The sequence below is a fragment of the Bison bison genome, unplaced genomic scaffold (assembly GCF_000754665.1).
Source record: "Bison bison bison isolate TAMUID 2011002044 unplaced genomic scaffold, Bison_UMD1.0 scf7180017864280, whole genome shotgun sequence".
Classification (NCBI taxonomy): Eukaryota; Metazoa; Chordata; class Mammalia; order Artiodactyla; family Bovidae; genus Bison; species Bison bison.
The window spans coordinates 6,105,016-6,120,096 of record NW_011494852.1 but is presented as its reverse complement, the minus strand read 5'-3'; the positions used below and the strand labels follow the sequence as shown (position 1 = coordinate 6,120,096).

Sequence of the window (15,081 nt, the reverse complement as noted above, 5' to 3'; positions counted from 1 at the left end):
CAAAAGCAGAGACATTACTTTGCCAACAAAGGTCCGTCTAGTCAAGGCTATGGTTTTTCCTGTGGTCATGTATGGATGTGAGAGTTGGACTGTGAAGAAGGCTGAGCGCCGAAGAATTGATGCTTTTGCACTGTGGTGTTGGAGAAGACTCTTGAGAGTCCCTTGGACTGCAAGGAGATCCAACCAGTCCATTCTGAAGGAGATCAGCCCTGGGATTTCTTTGGAAGGAATGATGCTAAAGCTGAAACTCCAGTACTGTGGCCACCTCATGCGAAGAGTTGACTCATTGGAAAAGACTCTGATGCTGGGAGGGATTGGGGGCAAGAGGAGAAGGGGACAACAGAGGATGAGGTGGCTGGATGGCATCACTGACTCAATGGACATGAGTCTGAGTGAACTCCGGGAGTTGGTGATGGACAGGGAGGCCTGGCGTACTGCGATTCATGGGGTTGCAAAGAGTCGGACACGACTGAGCGACTGATCTGATCTGATCTGATCAGGATAGAGGCTGGGGGAATTCCCTGGCACTCCAGTGGTGAGGGCTCCACACTTTCACTGCAGTGGGCCTGGGTTCAATCTCTGATTGGAGAACTAAGATCCCACAAGGTATATGGCACAGCACCCTGACCCCAAAAAAGGATGGGGACTGGGTGCCAGAAAAACCCAGCCTAGATTAAAGGGTTGGAACTTTCAGCCCCACCCCCTATTCTCCAGGGAGTCTCAGTTACTAATCAATCATGCCTACATGATGAAGCTTCAGTAAAATATCCCAACAGGTGGTAAACACAGCCACATGCCAGAAGGGTGGCTCACCCCAAACTCCATAAGGACAGAAGCTTGTACACTGGGGGACCCTTCCAGACCTCTGTCTTCACCTGGCTACTCATTTGTATCCTTTATAATAAACTGGTAAACGTGTTTGTCTGAGTTCTGTGGACTATTCTAGCAAACTGGATCTGAGAGGGTGATGGGAACCCTTGAACATTTCAAGTTGGTGAAACTGACAGATGACAACCTTGGGCTCTGACTGGCATCTGAAGGGAGAGGGGCAGTCTTGTGAGACTGAGTCCTTAACCTGCAGGATCTGTGCTCACTTCCAGCAGCCTCAGAATTGAGTTAAATTGCCAGACACCCGTTCTGAGTCTGCTGAGAATTGCCTGATGTGGAAAAACCCACACATCTTGTATCAGAAATATTTTCTGTAGTAGACAGGAGAGTGTTCTCTTTAAAATCCCTTCAAGATTAAGGCGAAAGCTGAGAATGTTAGCAAGAGAACCAACTTAAGGACATTATAAATATAACTCAGCCCCAGTTGAAGGCCTCTCTGTGTGACTAATATCCATTCTAGATCTAGTTAATATAAAAATGTTTTTTGACAGGTTTGTTAGCATTTAGCAGTTTGTTTTTACTGTTGTGAAATGCACCATGTATTAGAGGCTATCTTGCAATGGCTTGTCTGGGAAAGGGCATTTGCTCAATGTAACCTGAATTCACTGGTGAGTAATAAAGCAGAGATTCCATTGGCTTTCCCTCCATCTGTCCCACTGAGATAAATTCTGTGGGCTTGCAGGTGCATCTCTTAAAAACGACTCAAATGGAAGGGACTTTTTTTGACACTGGGACCAATCATTAAGAGTGTTGTAAAAATTAAAGGCATTTTTTATTCCATTATAAATGCTTAAAACATTTGGCACAAAGCTTTGAATAAGTAGTGTATTTTTATGAAGGCCAGACTGGTGGTGACTGACAGGATAGAGAGGATACGGAAAATCAAAGTACAAACTCCAGGCAGTGAGTTGATCAAAGCAATCCAACCATCACTCTTTCCCTTTGTTTTTCTGCTGTGCAACCACCTGGCATGCCTGCCTGAAGGTATAAAATTCCTTATTTTCACCTCCAGTAAAGTCCCGCAATACTATAAATATCGGGAGATTAAGAGGTCGGAGAGAAGAAAATAAGAAAAACTATGAGTTGGTTACCTATTTTGACTTCAAGTTATCTTTTCACCAAGGAATGAGAGACTCACATTCTGTGTGAGTGAAGAGGTACTAAACACTAGGGAGGCAGATATTCACCCCTGCTTTAATTCTGCTGGGCCAAATCTCAAAGCTGACATTTATTTCACAATCAGTCTTATTTCAAGGTGATCTATAAATCCACCTGTTTTGGTTAGCTGGATAGGCTCTACATACTTGAGGACTTCTGCGTCTAGTACAGAAAGCTATTGCCACCCATGCCTTCCTCTAGGTTTGGGGGCCTGGAAGTCGTCATTGTTAGGATAAGTAATTCAGAAACTTTAAAGTGACCGCCAGGTATTTACGAGGGGAGAACATTTACAATGACATACCCAACTTACATTGTAAAACTCATAAAATCTTGTTTTAGATATCAAATCTTGGCAGTTTAGATATAAAATATTTAGATATAAAGGTTTACATTCCATAAACCATCATCACAATGCCAGCCACCACTCCTACCCTCTGTCACCTCATATTCATCACTCAAGCAGGACTATAAATTCTACCCTTACCTAAATCTGTAACTAGAATTACAGGGGTCAACCTGAATAATTTGAAACAGTAGTTTCAAACTCTTTCATGGACTTTGAACTGTTAATTCACGGGGTTCTTAACTTTTTTAAAACCTGGGACCATTTTTCAGAAACTGATTATAGCTAATGGGCTGTCTACCTAGAACAATGTTTCCTGACCTTTTTTTCCATTATCACCCCCCACCCCCGGAGACTTTTTAGACATTTTCCCTAATCACCCCACTAACACCACAGACATATATGTAGGCCTTTAAAGGTCAAAACCTATTATACTATATATTATTCCACCCCACTTCCCGAACATGTCCTAGATTCTAAATGACTGGCCCTGGAATAAACACAAAGAATCACAGGCTTCTGAAGCCAGGGACCGAGGAGCCCACTGGTGAGATCCATGTCAAACTCTCGCCGCATTTCTAAAATGGCTTCCTAGTAACGAACAATGTGCTTCAGATAAACTTCCCAGTAACTTTAACTTCAAAGTGCCTGGGCCTCAGCATCCCTTCATTAGAGTTTTCAAAACTATCTTGTCAGAAACCAGTGAAACAATATTTGTGACCAGTATCAAAAAAGGAGGTCCATAATCCATACAGGACTGCTTCTGTGGTCATTTGTGAACTCCTTATTAGTCAGTGACCAATGGGCCATGAAAGCTTCCTGGGGTTAATTAAGTCACTTCAGTGTGACCCCTTCAGGGTTCTCTCCTGCCTCACATGAATCACAGGCTACCTCATCCCTTATTCGGCCTGTCAGCCTCAGGACATGGTAAACAGAGGTTTGGCTGCCTGGCCAACTACATGAAGACAAGCCTGAGTGTTGCGAATGACTCAGGAGACAGGTATAATGAGGAACAGGTCACAGGCTGGCTTTCTCTATTACAGGCTGACTTCTCAAATGCCAACCAGTGCAAGGGACCACTTTCCCTCAGTGGGCCTGAAGGCAACCCCTCAATGTTCTTTAAGTATTGTCAACATTTCAGCCTCAAAGGCCATGTTTTTAGCACTAAACACACCAAACCTTACCTTCCTTTTCTTCTCTTTTTAGTAGTATAGTTCTTTACTATGTTTCAGGTTTATAGCCAAGTGACTGTTTTTCAGATTCTTGTCCATTGTAGGTTATTACACAATACTGAATATCTTCAGTACCAACAGTTCCCTGGGCTATCCAGTAGGTCCTTGCTGTTTATTTTATACATAAGAATGCGTATCTGTTAATCCCCAATTCCTAATTTATCTTTCCTCCCTACCTACTTTTCTTTATAGTACTCATTACCAAGTATCTATTCATGGTTTATTTATTGTTTTATCTTCCTCTCATTACCATGTAACTGTCATGGATTGGGGGTGGGGGGTTGTCATCTGTTTCATTCAGTGCTTTGTTTCCAGGGCCTAAAACTGTGCCTGGTACTTGGTGGGTGTCTGTGTTGAATAAATCAGTTAATAAATATTTCAAACTGTCCTGGAACCAACCTATCTTACCTGAAAATAGAACGAGTGCTTCTATGAAGGATGAAAATAGTGTAAGATGCCACTTTGGAGACCTCTCAGCTGATCACCAACACCAGCTGCAATTTCACTCTTACCTCTCATCCTCTTTTTGACTACCCAGTTTACAACTATCCATGGGGGTGAGGAGAAGAGAAATGAGTGGTGATTAATATGCTTATTGGAGATTTACTGGAAAGTTCACTCTTTCAGTCAAAGTTCTGGAGAAACTAATTAATTCAAGAAGTTGATGCAAATGGAAGATCACGGACTCTCCTGGTGGTCCAGTAGTTAAGAATCCACCTGCCAATGCAGAGGACACGGGTTCAATCCTTGGTCCAGGAAGATCCTATATGCCATGGAGCAACAAAGTCCCCATACTCTAGAGGCCCGTGCTCTGCAACAAGAGAAACCACGGCAATGAGAAGCCCCCAACTGCCACAACTAGAGAAAGCTGGGGCCCAACAGCAAAGACCCAGTGCAACCAAACATAAATAATAAAATAAAATACATAGAAGATCACTTCAAAGTGCACTGGAGGCTTTCACATGAATGCTGCCACACTTGTCTCCAGTGGAAATTCCCAAGAACAATCAACAAAGGGCTATGAGCCAAGGAACCATTAACACAAGTTCTCTTGTATAAGTTACTGGCAGTAAGAACTATATTTAACTAACCACTCCCAAAAGGAATTTTTGAGGTTCTATTCTGAAAAGGAATATATTATTTGCCCTTGTATTGATCAAAATGATATATCTGTGGGCACTCCAAGTACCAGGACTTACCATGCAGGAAGAGATAAAAATCATGCACATTTGTGGCCACCTGTTAAAGGGTGTTCCCTGAGAATAACAACACACATACACACACTGCACTGTACAATTTATAAACTATTATGTTTTATCTACCTTTGTTTACTAAATGGGGCATATTCTTAACGTGGGAGTCACAACTCAAACGCTCAGATACAGAGGGCAGGCCAAGTGAATAAACACCGACAGACAGCAGTCTATGTCCTTCCCAGAAGAAGTACTTGGCACTACCCCAGGGTGCTATGTGGGAACACTGTGCCAGATCTTCATATTTTTTAGGCCCAGCCCCAAATCAGAATATTTCATTAAAAAATTCTCAATTCTAGAATCAAGTCACATAAAGCCTGTCTGAGGCCTCCTGGGAACAGCCAGTTTGGTGGGGTTTTTTAAAATTTTTTATTTTAAAATATTTTTGCCTGTGCCACATGGAACGTGGGATCTTAGTTTCCCAGCTGGGAATTGAACCCCAGACCCTGCATGGGAAGTGTGGGGTCTTAACCACTAGACCACCAGGGAAGTCTCAACAGCCAGTTTATAATCTGTGTGCTTCCATGGCAGACTGGCTCTCTCCCTGGATGCTACAAACACCCGGAGATGTATCAGCTGTCCCCCATCTCCATCTGCAGAGGTGTGCCTACAAATGCCCACTACATTCCATACCCCTTCCTATCTGCCCTCTACCACCCAGTGCCTCACCAACACTGTCCGTCTCAACGCCACGTGACTCTCCTACCACTTGCTTATCACCATACCAGCCCCAGACTCCCGAGTTACCCTTCATCTCCATCCATCCTGTTTTGTTGCCATCTCCCTTCCCTCAGCTCCTGGAGTCTCTGATACTTATGGGCCTATCTTCAGCAAAGCCTCTCATTCCCTCAATCTCTTCTCTGAACAGTCTTACTCTAACTGAACCCAACTCACCCCTGAAGAGATAGCTTCTCTTGTGCCCTTGCAAGGGGGCACTGCTTCTATATCATTCTCCCTCCACCCTCAACACCCCAGTTATGAATCTCGTCATTAGAGTAAATCATACCCCACCCTGTGTGTCATTTGCTGACCCAGCTCACCCCCCCCCTACTGCCTTGTTTCTCCGTTGATTTTAGCTCCCTGTCATTCCCACTGTGGCCCTTACCACCATTCTTGGTGATTTCTGTATCCAGATAGGTGCCCCTCCAACCATCCTGGCCTCTTGGTTCCTAGACTTCCTCTCCTCCAATGATCTTGTCCTCCCCACAGCCGCTCCCCTAGACCCTTCCGAACCTCAGCTTCAAGGGTCTCCCTCAGTGCCGAGTGTAGTTTATCTTCCTAGTTCATTCTTTTCAAAACCTCAGGTCCAATAACTCACTGGTCCTACCACCTTTCCACTACCCCTCAGCCCCCTCATATCTTCACGTAGATTGTTCCTTGACCAACCATTATGATCACCCTCTTACACACTTCCCCTCCCTCCATTATATTCATCTGGAGGTACCTGTGCAGTTGTGTGTGTCTGGAGAAACACCTCACTCTTAGTGGATGACTTTGCTTCCTGAGAAAAATCAAAGCAATCAGAAGGTGGGCAGAGGAATAAAAACTACTTCTTGTCTCTAAATAAGCTGTTGATTCAGCTCTCATACAAACAGAACTTCAGATAAGCAAGGGCATTAGTTTACCCAGCCAGATAGAAATACTTCTGAAAGGTCAGGAGGTCCAGCCAGCTACAGCAGCTGGGAAAACCATGGGAACAAGCAGAAAAGGTCTCTGTAGCCAGACCCAGCTTTGTCAATTACTAATGTGTGGCCTTAGGCAAGATCTGTATCTTCACCGCCACACCAAGTTGTTTCAAGGATTAAATAATGCATAAGTGCTCAAAGTAAGCAATAGATGTTAGCCCCAAACTCAGTTTTGACAAAAATCCCAGGCCAGGTAACTGGAAGGTATGGGTTTCCTTGACGACTCAGATGGTAAAAGAATCTAGCTAGCCTACAATGCAATAGCCCCGGGTTTGATCCCTGGGTTGGAAAGATCCCATGGAGAAGGGAATGGCTATCCACTCCAGTATCCTTGCCTGGAGAATTCCACATACTGAGGAGTATATCTAAAAAAAGTCTAGAAGAAAAGTCTAATAAATTCTAGTTCAGAGCACAAGAATGATCAACAATTGAATTCCTAATTCCCTGGAGCTGAGTCTCTCCCCACAGGCCCTCAACTCACTTTTTCCTCTCTGCCTTGGGCATAGGGAAAATAACAGTCTTCAGAAGTCACCACAGGTGATGACTTGGTGTACAAACACCAATGCTACAAACACCAATGCTTTCTCTTTCCATCCCAAATGCTGGCCTGTAAAGTCACCTGATTCCTGTCTGTTCCCCACTTGGCCTCCTCTTCCAATCTCCCACCGCCCCCCTCCAACACACCGCTACTCCAGTCGCGATGGCAGTCTTTTCCTCAAATACCACCAAGCTCATTCCAGCCTCAAGGCCTCTGTACTCCACTGCTTCCAACTGGACAATCATCCCTGAGGCCTCTGTGTCACTGCGACTTGTTCCTTCTTCACATAGAGCTCAGCTGTCACTGTCCTCAGGGAGACCTCCCCTGAGAACATGAGTTAAAGTGGCCCCCATCATCCCTGTTTGTCTGCTTCTTCCTGTTCAATTACGTCTTAGTAATTTAATACTGCAGTAAGTACTCTTTATTTAAATGCTTACTCCCTGTCTCTGTCTATCCCACTAGAGTATCAGCTCTCTAAGTGCAAGGACATGGCTTGTCTGAGTCACAAATGGTATCCCAGATCCAGCACTGCCCCCTGACACACAGCAGGGGCTCAGGAAGTTTTGCTGAATCAACGAATTCTTCTTTCAGGAGGATTATTTTCAAAATCTGCTTGTATTTATCTGAGGAAGTAAGGTTAAACCAACACTTGTTCAAAAAGATCTTTCAGGCCGAACTTCCGCAGAGTTCAGACGTTTAAATTGGGTCTTACCCTCCACCAACCTCTAAGGACGGATTCAAGCCCACCTTCTCAATGCCAATATTCTTAAGCCAAGAGGCGCTCCATCCCCGCCCCTTGCACCCCGTGCAAGTTTTCCCTCCCAACATATTTGCTTTTCTTTTCCTTTGAATATCACTGAGAAGCACCTTTGTTCTGGGAGGCGCTCTAATGCAACTGAACCCAGAAAGATTTCTCAGGAGGCTGCGGTCCAATATCCAAAAACATAGGGTGCAGGCTTCTTCCCAGAGGCTAAAAGGCCAACAGGTCCCCTAACCCAAGCCCTGTCCTCTGGGGCTGGCCCCCCAACCGCGGGCTTTCGTGGGCGTTTTTTTTGCTGGCAGGAAGAGGCTGGTCTTCGGTTCGGTCCCTCACCTCCTTCCTGCCACAGGAAAGGCCACTGCCACTCCTTCTGGGTGAACAGCCCTAAGCCAGTCTCCTCCCTCCTCTACAGGAAACTTTTCCCAGCCCGGGCTCTGCCACCCGCCCTCGCTCCCGGGGGCTCCCGAATCTCTCAAGGTTCAATCCAGCCGGGCTGGCTCCACTACACCCGCCTAAGCTTCACCCAGTCGCCCCCAAACTTCCTCCCTCGCCAATTCCCCCTGCTCGGACCTCGCTCCGGCCCTCCTCGTTCCCCAACTTAGCCCCTCCACCTTGCCCCTAACGCCCCGCCTTCGGCCTCTCGACCCTCCACAACCCCCAGGACACCCGCCCGGGTCCTCACCGTGGACGCCACGTTCTTCGTCGGCGGCCTCAGCCCCGGAGAGGAGCAGCGATGCCAGCAGGGCGAGGAGCACCCCGCACCGCCTCGGCTCAGAGAGCTGCGCCATGACGGACTCCGCCCGGCAGCCCAGGGGAGAGGCCTCGAGCCTCTGGTCGTTGGGGTCTCGCGAGCAGGTGCGGGAAGACCCTCGCCGCGCAGGCGCACTGGAGCGCCTTGCGTTCAGGTGCGGGCGCTCGTAGGGGTCTGCGGGGCGCGCCTCTGCCCTCGCCACACGGGAAATCTCCAGGAAGCCCTTTTCTCAGTCCTTCGGTGTGCGGATACTCTGCCGCCTGTGCCCACGATGATTTTCTCTGCTCCTCACTCGCCCCGGACTCCCTCTACCCTTCAGAACCCCACCACACCCCCAGACCCTCGGTGGGCGCCAGAGGTAATGGCGCCCGCCTCGAAGCAGCTGTCGAAGGTGGAAGGCTAGGTAGGGGGCGGGACGCACCTGGTGAGGCGGGACGCGTAGAGCGCAGGCGCAGGGAGTCTGCACCTGCGCGGCCGTGCTCCTCCCTAGGCGCACCTGGACCCGCCCCTGGCGCTGAGGTAAGGGCGGGGCTTATGTTGGCTCCGCCCTGCGTGATGCCTAGCCTGGGGCGGTACGCGCAGGGGTGAGCCTTAGGGCTCTTGCTGCCCGTGGACGTCGGCTTATTGACGGTGTATGAGCACCTTCGCTCTTGAACTTGGCCTCTGGGAAATGAGGGTGCAGGCGTGCTCTTACTGGACACCTGTGGGTTTTTTGCCTAGCTTGCTTCAGCCTTCCGATGAGGGCAAGGGATTTCTTCTTTCTAAATTACAACGTTCACTAAGTGTCTCCCCAGTGTTGACCAGTCCCCGCATCACCAGACGAACAGAGCAGCAGAGTGATGACAGAAGCGTGTGACAAAGTGATTATGGAGGAGACGGGGCAAACACAGGCTGAATGATCAGGGGCTGCGTGGTGGAAGACCTGGGAGCCCAGACAGGTTCCCCGTTCAGTCTGAGTGAGGGCCAGAGAGGGCTCTCAGAGGAGACTATAGACCCATGAATGAACAAGAGCCCCAGACTCTGCCTTCGCGTTTCCAGTACTGAGACGAAGACAGATAATTAACCAGAGACAGATAGGTGTCAAGGGAGTGTTGGGGAAGCACAGGCAGAGTAATCAGACCTGAAAGGAGGGAAACCCAAAGGAGGCACCTGACCAGCTTAGGGGCCATGGGAGGGCTTCCTGAAAGAGGCATGTGTGAGCTGGATCTCAGGAGAATGGAATAGGGCAAGCATAGGAGTAGAGGACAGCTGATGAATAATTAAAATAAATATATTATTAAAAGCCCCTAACAGTGCTATGAAGGAAATGAACTGGGGGCTAGGATGGAAAATAACAGTGGAGGAGGTGATTTAGATATGAACCCTGGAGGATAAGAAGAGCTGATGGACAAACATTCTAAGCAAACAGCAAATGCAACAGTCCTGAAGTAAGAAAGATGTCAGTGTGTTACAGAAGCCAGGGCCACACCCACTACTTGGCTTCCCTCCTGACATAACAGTATCTGAAGAGTCTTAACTGGGTTAACTAAGTGGTGTTTACCTTAAACAATTAAAGTTATGCCCGCCATCTTCTTTAATCTTGCAGTGAGGCCCAGGGACTCAAGGCCAAGAGTCTGAATGTGAGGCCCAAGATCTCTTAAACACTTGAACCCAGTCTCCCCACCACATCCCACTAAACCCAGGTTTATGCTGGAGGAGGACTGTGGTGGGAGGTGAGGCTGGAGAGGAGACACAGGCCTGTTCATTCATCCATACTTTCTTTGAACACCCACTATGAGCCAGGTAGTCTTGTAAATGCTGGAGAAGATACAGCAGTGAACAAAGCCAAATGTCCGACCTGTGGGAACTCACTTTCTCCTATTGCGAACAGTGATGTAACTAGCATATCTGACACTGAGACTGAGCCCCCTATTCTGAGTTCCCCTACCTCTTTATCCCAAACTTTATTCCCTTCTTGTCCTGCCCCTGTGCCCTTCAGGATAGAAGAGTATCAAAGAAAAGGGAACTGAAACTGAGCAGGACCCTGTTTCTTGTTTGTAGAAGAAAGCTTTGGTCTCCTAGGCCTTCCTTGAGTTCCAAAGAGTCAACTCAAAACTTACTATTTAGGGAAGTAAGGGAATGGAAACAAAGGAAACAGGCAAGAAACAACAGTTCAGTGATAAAACAGAGTCCTAGTTCCTCCTCAAGGGATATACAAACAATCTGACGCATATCTTTAAGTTTTGTTTGCAGAAACTAAGACCCCCACCCAGGTGGAGGACAATGACTAAATGCTGACCACAGGCATGTAGACCCCAGACTGGTTAGAACCAGAAGGTTGATGATTAAGATTCCTGAAACATCACCCAGTTACCTCACCACCAACCAATCAGAAGGAAGTCTATGAACTAAAACCCTCCCCCCAAATGATACCTTTAAAACCCCCTCCCTGAAAGCCTTCAGCGAGATCCATCTTTTGAGCTGTGCTTCTCCCTGCATGCATGCATGCATGCTCAGTCATGTCCAGTTCTTTTCCACCCCATGGACTGTAGCCCTCCAGCCTCCTCTGTCCATGGGAGTTCCCAGGCAGGAGTACTAGAGTGGGTTGCCATTTCCTTCTCCAGGGGATCTTCCTGACCCAGGGATTGAACCCATGTCTCCTGCATTGGCAGGCAGATTCCTTACCACTGAGCCACCTGGGAAGCCTCTCCTTGCTTGCTGTCCTGCAAATAAATGCTGCACTTTTCTTTACCACAACCCAGTGTCAGTAAATTAGCTTTGCTGTGTGGCAGGCCAATAAACCTACATTCAGTTCTGTAACAGCCCCTGGGGTGAATAATTTTTTATACCTCCTCCACTCTACCAAAAAATTATTTTCAGTAGTAATCATCTAAGTATCATTATTTTATTTGTTCTTTAATTTTAAAATTAATAATCAAAATTTAATAAATTTCCATTTTAAAGATATCACTCAAATTCAGTAAAATATTTCATGTATGAATGAAAGTTTGTACTTATCAAATAAAAATATTATGTCTTACAGTTCATACCCTGATTCACTCTTTTCAATTTTTAAACACAAAAACTCCAAAAGAACATGTAAAATGACAATAGTTTCTCCATCTTTACAATCATTGTGCTATCCTTTAAATTTCTGATGTATTTAAATGCAAGACTATATAGAATCACAGAAATTGGAGACTCAAAACTGTGCCTGATACAAGGCCAAATGATTCCAAATTGTTATGAACTTATTTTCAAAATGAGCACACATAGCTCAGTCTATATATGTCAGAGGTCAACAGTATACATGAGAGTTCTCCATAATAACTTTCCTTTAGACTACTGTGGCAAACAGCCCCCTATAATCCCCTCCGCTTAGATGTGAGCAGGACCTGGGACTTGATTCTAACCAATAGACTATGGCAAAGGAGGTTTACGTTACATTATGTAAGACTCTCCGTGGACTGAGAGACTGTCCATGGCTGGCTCTGAAAGACAGAAGTCGCCACGTGGTGAGAGGATTGATGGAGAAGACCGCATGGTAAGGGGTTATAGGTGGCCTCTGGGAGCCGAGAGCCATTCCCACTGATAGCCAGCTAGAAAGTAAAGACCGCATCCCCACAGCCTCAAATAGATGGAAACGCATCTTTTCTCAGTGGAGTCTCTGATGAGATGGCAGCACTGGCTGACCCCTGGACTGCTGCCTGACGAGGCCCTGGAGAGAAGGCCCAGCTAAGCCACAACTGGACTGGATCCACAGAAACCATGGGATAATAAACAAGTGTTTTTTGTTTGTTTGTTTTATTTTTGGCTACACTGGGTCTTCATTGCTGCGTGGGCTCTCCTGTAGGTGAGGCAATTGGGGGCTATGCTCTACTTGCAGGGCACGGGCTTCTCAGTGTGGTAGCCTCCCTTTCTGCAGAGCATGGGCTCTAGGGCATGCGGGCTTCAGTAGCTGCAGCATATGGGCTCAGTAGTTGTGGCCCCCAGGCTCTAGCGCACATGCTCAGCAGTTGTGGTGCGTGGGCTTAGCTGCTCTGTGGCACGTGGGATCTTCCCAGACCAGGAATCGAACCATGTCTCCTGCATTGGCAGGCAGATTCGTTACCACTGAGCCAACAGGTGTTGTTTTAAGCCACAGAATTTGTGGTAATTTATTTGGAGCAATAAAAAACTAATACAATATTTACTAAAGGATAAGAGTAATAAAAATATCTAATTTGAAACTTACCAATTTATTATTAAAAGTCAACAGTTTTAAAAAACAAATTCAACAGTATTGCATTAATTGTTCAGTCAGTAGACCTCCCAACAATTTTTTTCCTAGGGGTGGAATGACTCTTTTATCACTGATACTGTTTAGAATTTGTCAGTGCATGGCATAATATAAACTTGGCCAACTGTTTTTCCCCCACACTTTAAACTTTTTATTTTGTATTGCGTTATAGCTGATTAACAATGCTGTGGCAGTTTCAGGTGAACAGCGAAGGAACTCCGCTGTACATATACATGGATCCACTCTCCCCACAAATCCCCTCCCATCCAGTCTGGCACATGACATTGAGCAGAGTTCCATGTGCTATGGTCCTTGTTAGTTATCCATTTTAAATATAGCAGTGTGAACATGACCGTCCTAAAGTCCCCAACTATCCCTTCCCCACCCCCTAACCCACAACCATAAGTTCATTTTCTAAATCTGTGAGTCTCTTTCTGTTCTATAAGTTCATTTGTATCATTTCCTTTTAGATTTCACGTATAGGGGCTGTCGTATGGTATTTCTCCTTCTCTGTCTGACTTACTTCGCTCCGTATGACACTCTCCAGGTCCATCCATGTTGCTACAAATGGCGTTATTTCATTCTTTTTAACAGCTGAGTGATATCCCATCATAAACATGTACCACATCTTCAACTTTTGATCAGTTTTATTATTATTTTAAAATTCTCTACAGGGTTGGCTCGTGGTAAAGAATTTGCCTGCCAGTGCAGGGGACACGGGTTCAATCCCTGGTCCAGGAACTTCTCACATGCTGTGGGACAACTAAGCCCATGCGCTGCAACTACCGAGCCAGAGCTCTAGAGCAACAAGAGAAGCCACTGCAAACAGAAGCTTGTGCATTGCAACTGGAGAATAGCCCCTGCTTGCTGCAACTAGAGAAAGCGCAGCATAGCCAAAACTATATAAATAAATCTTAAATAAGCCTTAAAAATTTCTCTACAGACTGTGCATCCCCTTTTCTCCTGTGCCCAAGTTGGACCATTCCTGTTTCCCTCCCTTTGGTATACCACTGTCTGGGGAAAAGACAGTAAATAAAATGAGTAAATTATATACAAGGTTAAAAGGCAGTGAGCATTATGGATAAAACATACAGCCGGGTATGGGTCATGGGAGTTGCAATATAAAATAGGACTGTCAGAGAAGATCACTGCACAGGTAACATTTGAGGGAGATGAAGGAGTTAGCCCTGTTGACATCATTCTAGGGAAGAGCTTTCATGATACAGGAACAGCTAGTGCACAGGTGCTGGGGTGGGACAGTGTTTGGCAGAGCTTTGATTGTCCCACAACAATGGGGAGCTATGGACAGTTTTGTTTGTTTGGTTTTTCAAGATATCTCAGCTTTATTGAGCTACAACTCACATAGCGTACAATGTACCCTTTTAATGTGTGCAATTCAGTGGGTTTTAGTATATTCATAGAGTTGTGCAACTGTCATCACGTTCAATTTTAGAAAATTTCATCGTCCTCAAAAGAAGCCCCTTACTCTTTAGCAGTCACTCCCCTTCCTCCAGTCCTCTCAGCCACAGGCAACCATAAATCTATTTTCTGTCTCTATGAATTTCCCTATCCTGAACATTTCCTGTAAATAGAATCATACAACATGAGGCCTTTTGTATCTGGTTTCTCTGCCTTGGACTTCCCTCGTGTCTCAGCTGGTAAAGAATCTGCGTGCAATGCAGGAGACAGACCTGGGTTTGATCCCTCGGTTGGGAAGAATCCCCTGTAGAAGGGAAAGACTACCCACTCCAGTATTCTGGCCTGGAGAATTCCATGGACTGTGTAGTCCATGGCATCACAAAGAGTCGGACACTACTGAGTGACTTTCACTTCACTTCTCTGCCTTAGCATATTTTCAAGGTTCATATATAGGTACTTAATTTCTTTTTATTACCAAATAAGAGTCCATCATATGGATATATCAAATTTTATTTATCCATTCATCAGTTGATGGGCTGGATTTTTTCCCACCTGTTGTCTGCTATGAACACTCATGTACAAATTTTTGTGTGAACATATGTTCTCAACTCTCTGGTATACTAAGAATAGAATTACTGGATCATATGGTAACTCTTCGGAGAAGGCAATGGCACCCCACTCCAGTACTCTTGCCTGGAAAATCCCATGGACGGAGGAGCCTGGTAGCCTGCAGTCCATGGGGTTGCAAAGAGTCGGACACGACTGAGCGACTTCACTTTCACTTTTCACTTTCATG

The 15,081-nt window shown here is 46.0% G+C and overlaps 2 protein-coding genes across 2 annotated transcripts in view; one reads left to right on the top strand and one right to left on the bottom strand.

The window, feature by feature from the left end:
- SPINT2 (serine peptidase inhibitor, Kunitz type, 2) overlaps positions 1–9,121 on the bottom strand; it is a 30,302-nt gene extending 21,181 nt beyond the window's left edge. Inside the window, exon 1 of the mRNA XM_010849171.1 lies at positions 8,540–9,121. Coding sequence (XP_010847473.1) covers positions 8,540–8,645 — 106 coding nt within the window. The 5' untranslated portion in view covers positions 8,646–9,121. The remainder of the gene's footprint in view (positions 1–8,539) is intronic.
- PPP1R14A (protein phosphatase 1, regulatory (inhibitor) subunit 14A) overlaps positions 8,644–15,081 on the top strand; it is a 12,894-nt gene continuing 6,456 nt past the window's right edge. The window contains exons 1-3 of the mRNA XM_010849308.1: positions 8,644–8,762; positions 8,947–9,011; positions 9,099–9,127. Of these exons, the coding sequence (XP_010847610.1) occupies positions 8,644–8,762; positions 8,947–9,011; positions 9,099–9,127 (213 nt within the window). The remainder of the gene's footprint in view (positions 8,763–8,946; positions 9,012–9,098; positions 9,128–15,081) is intronic.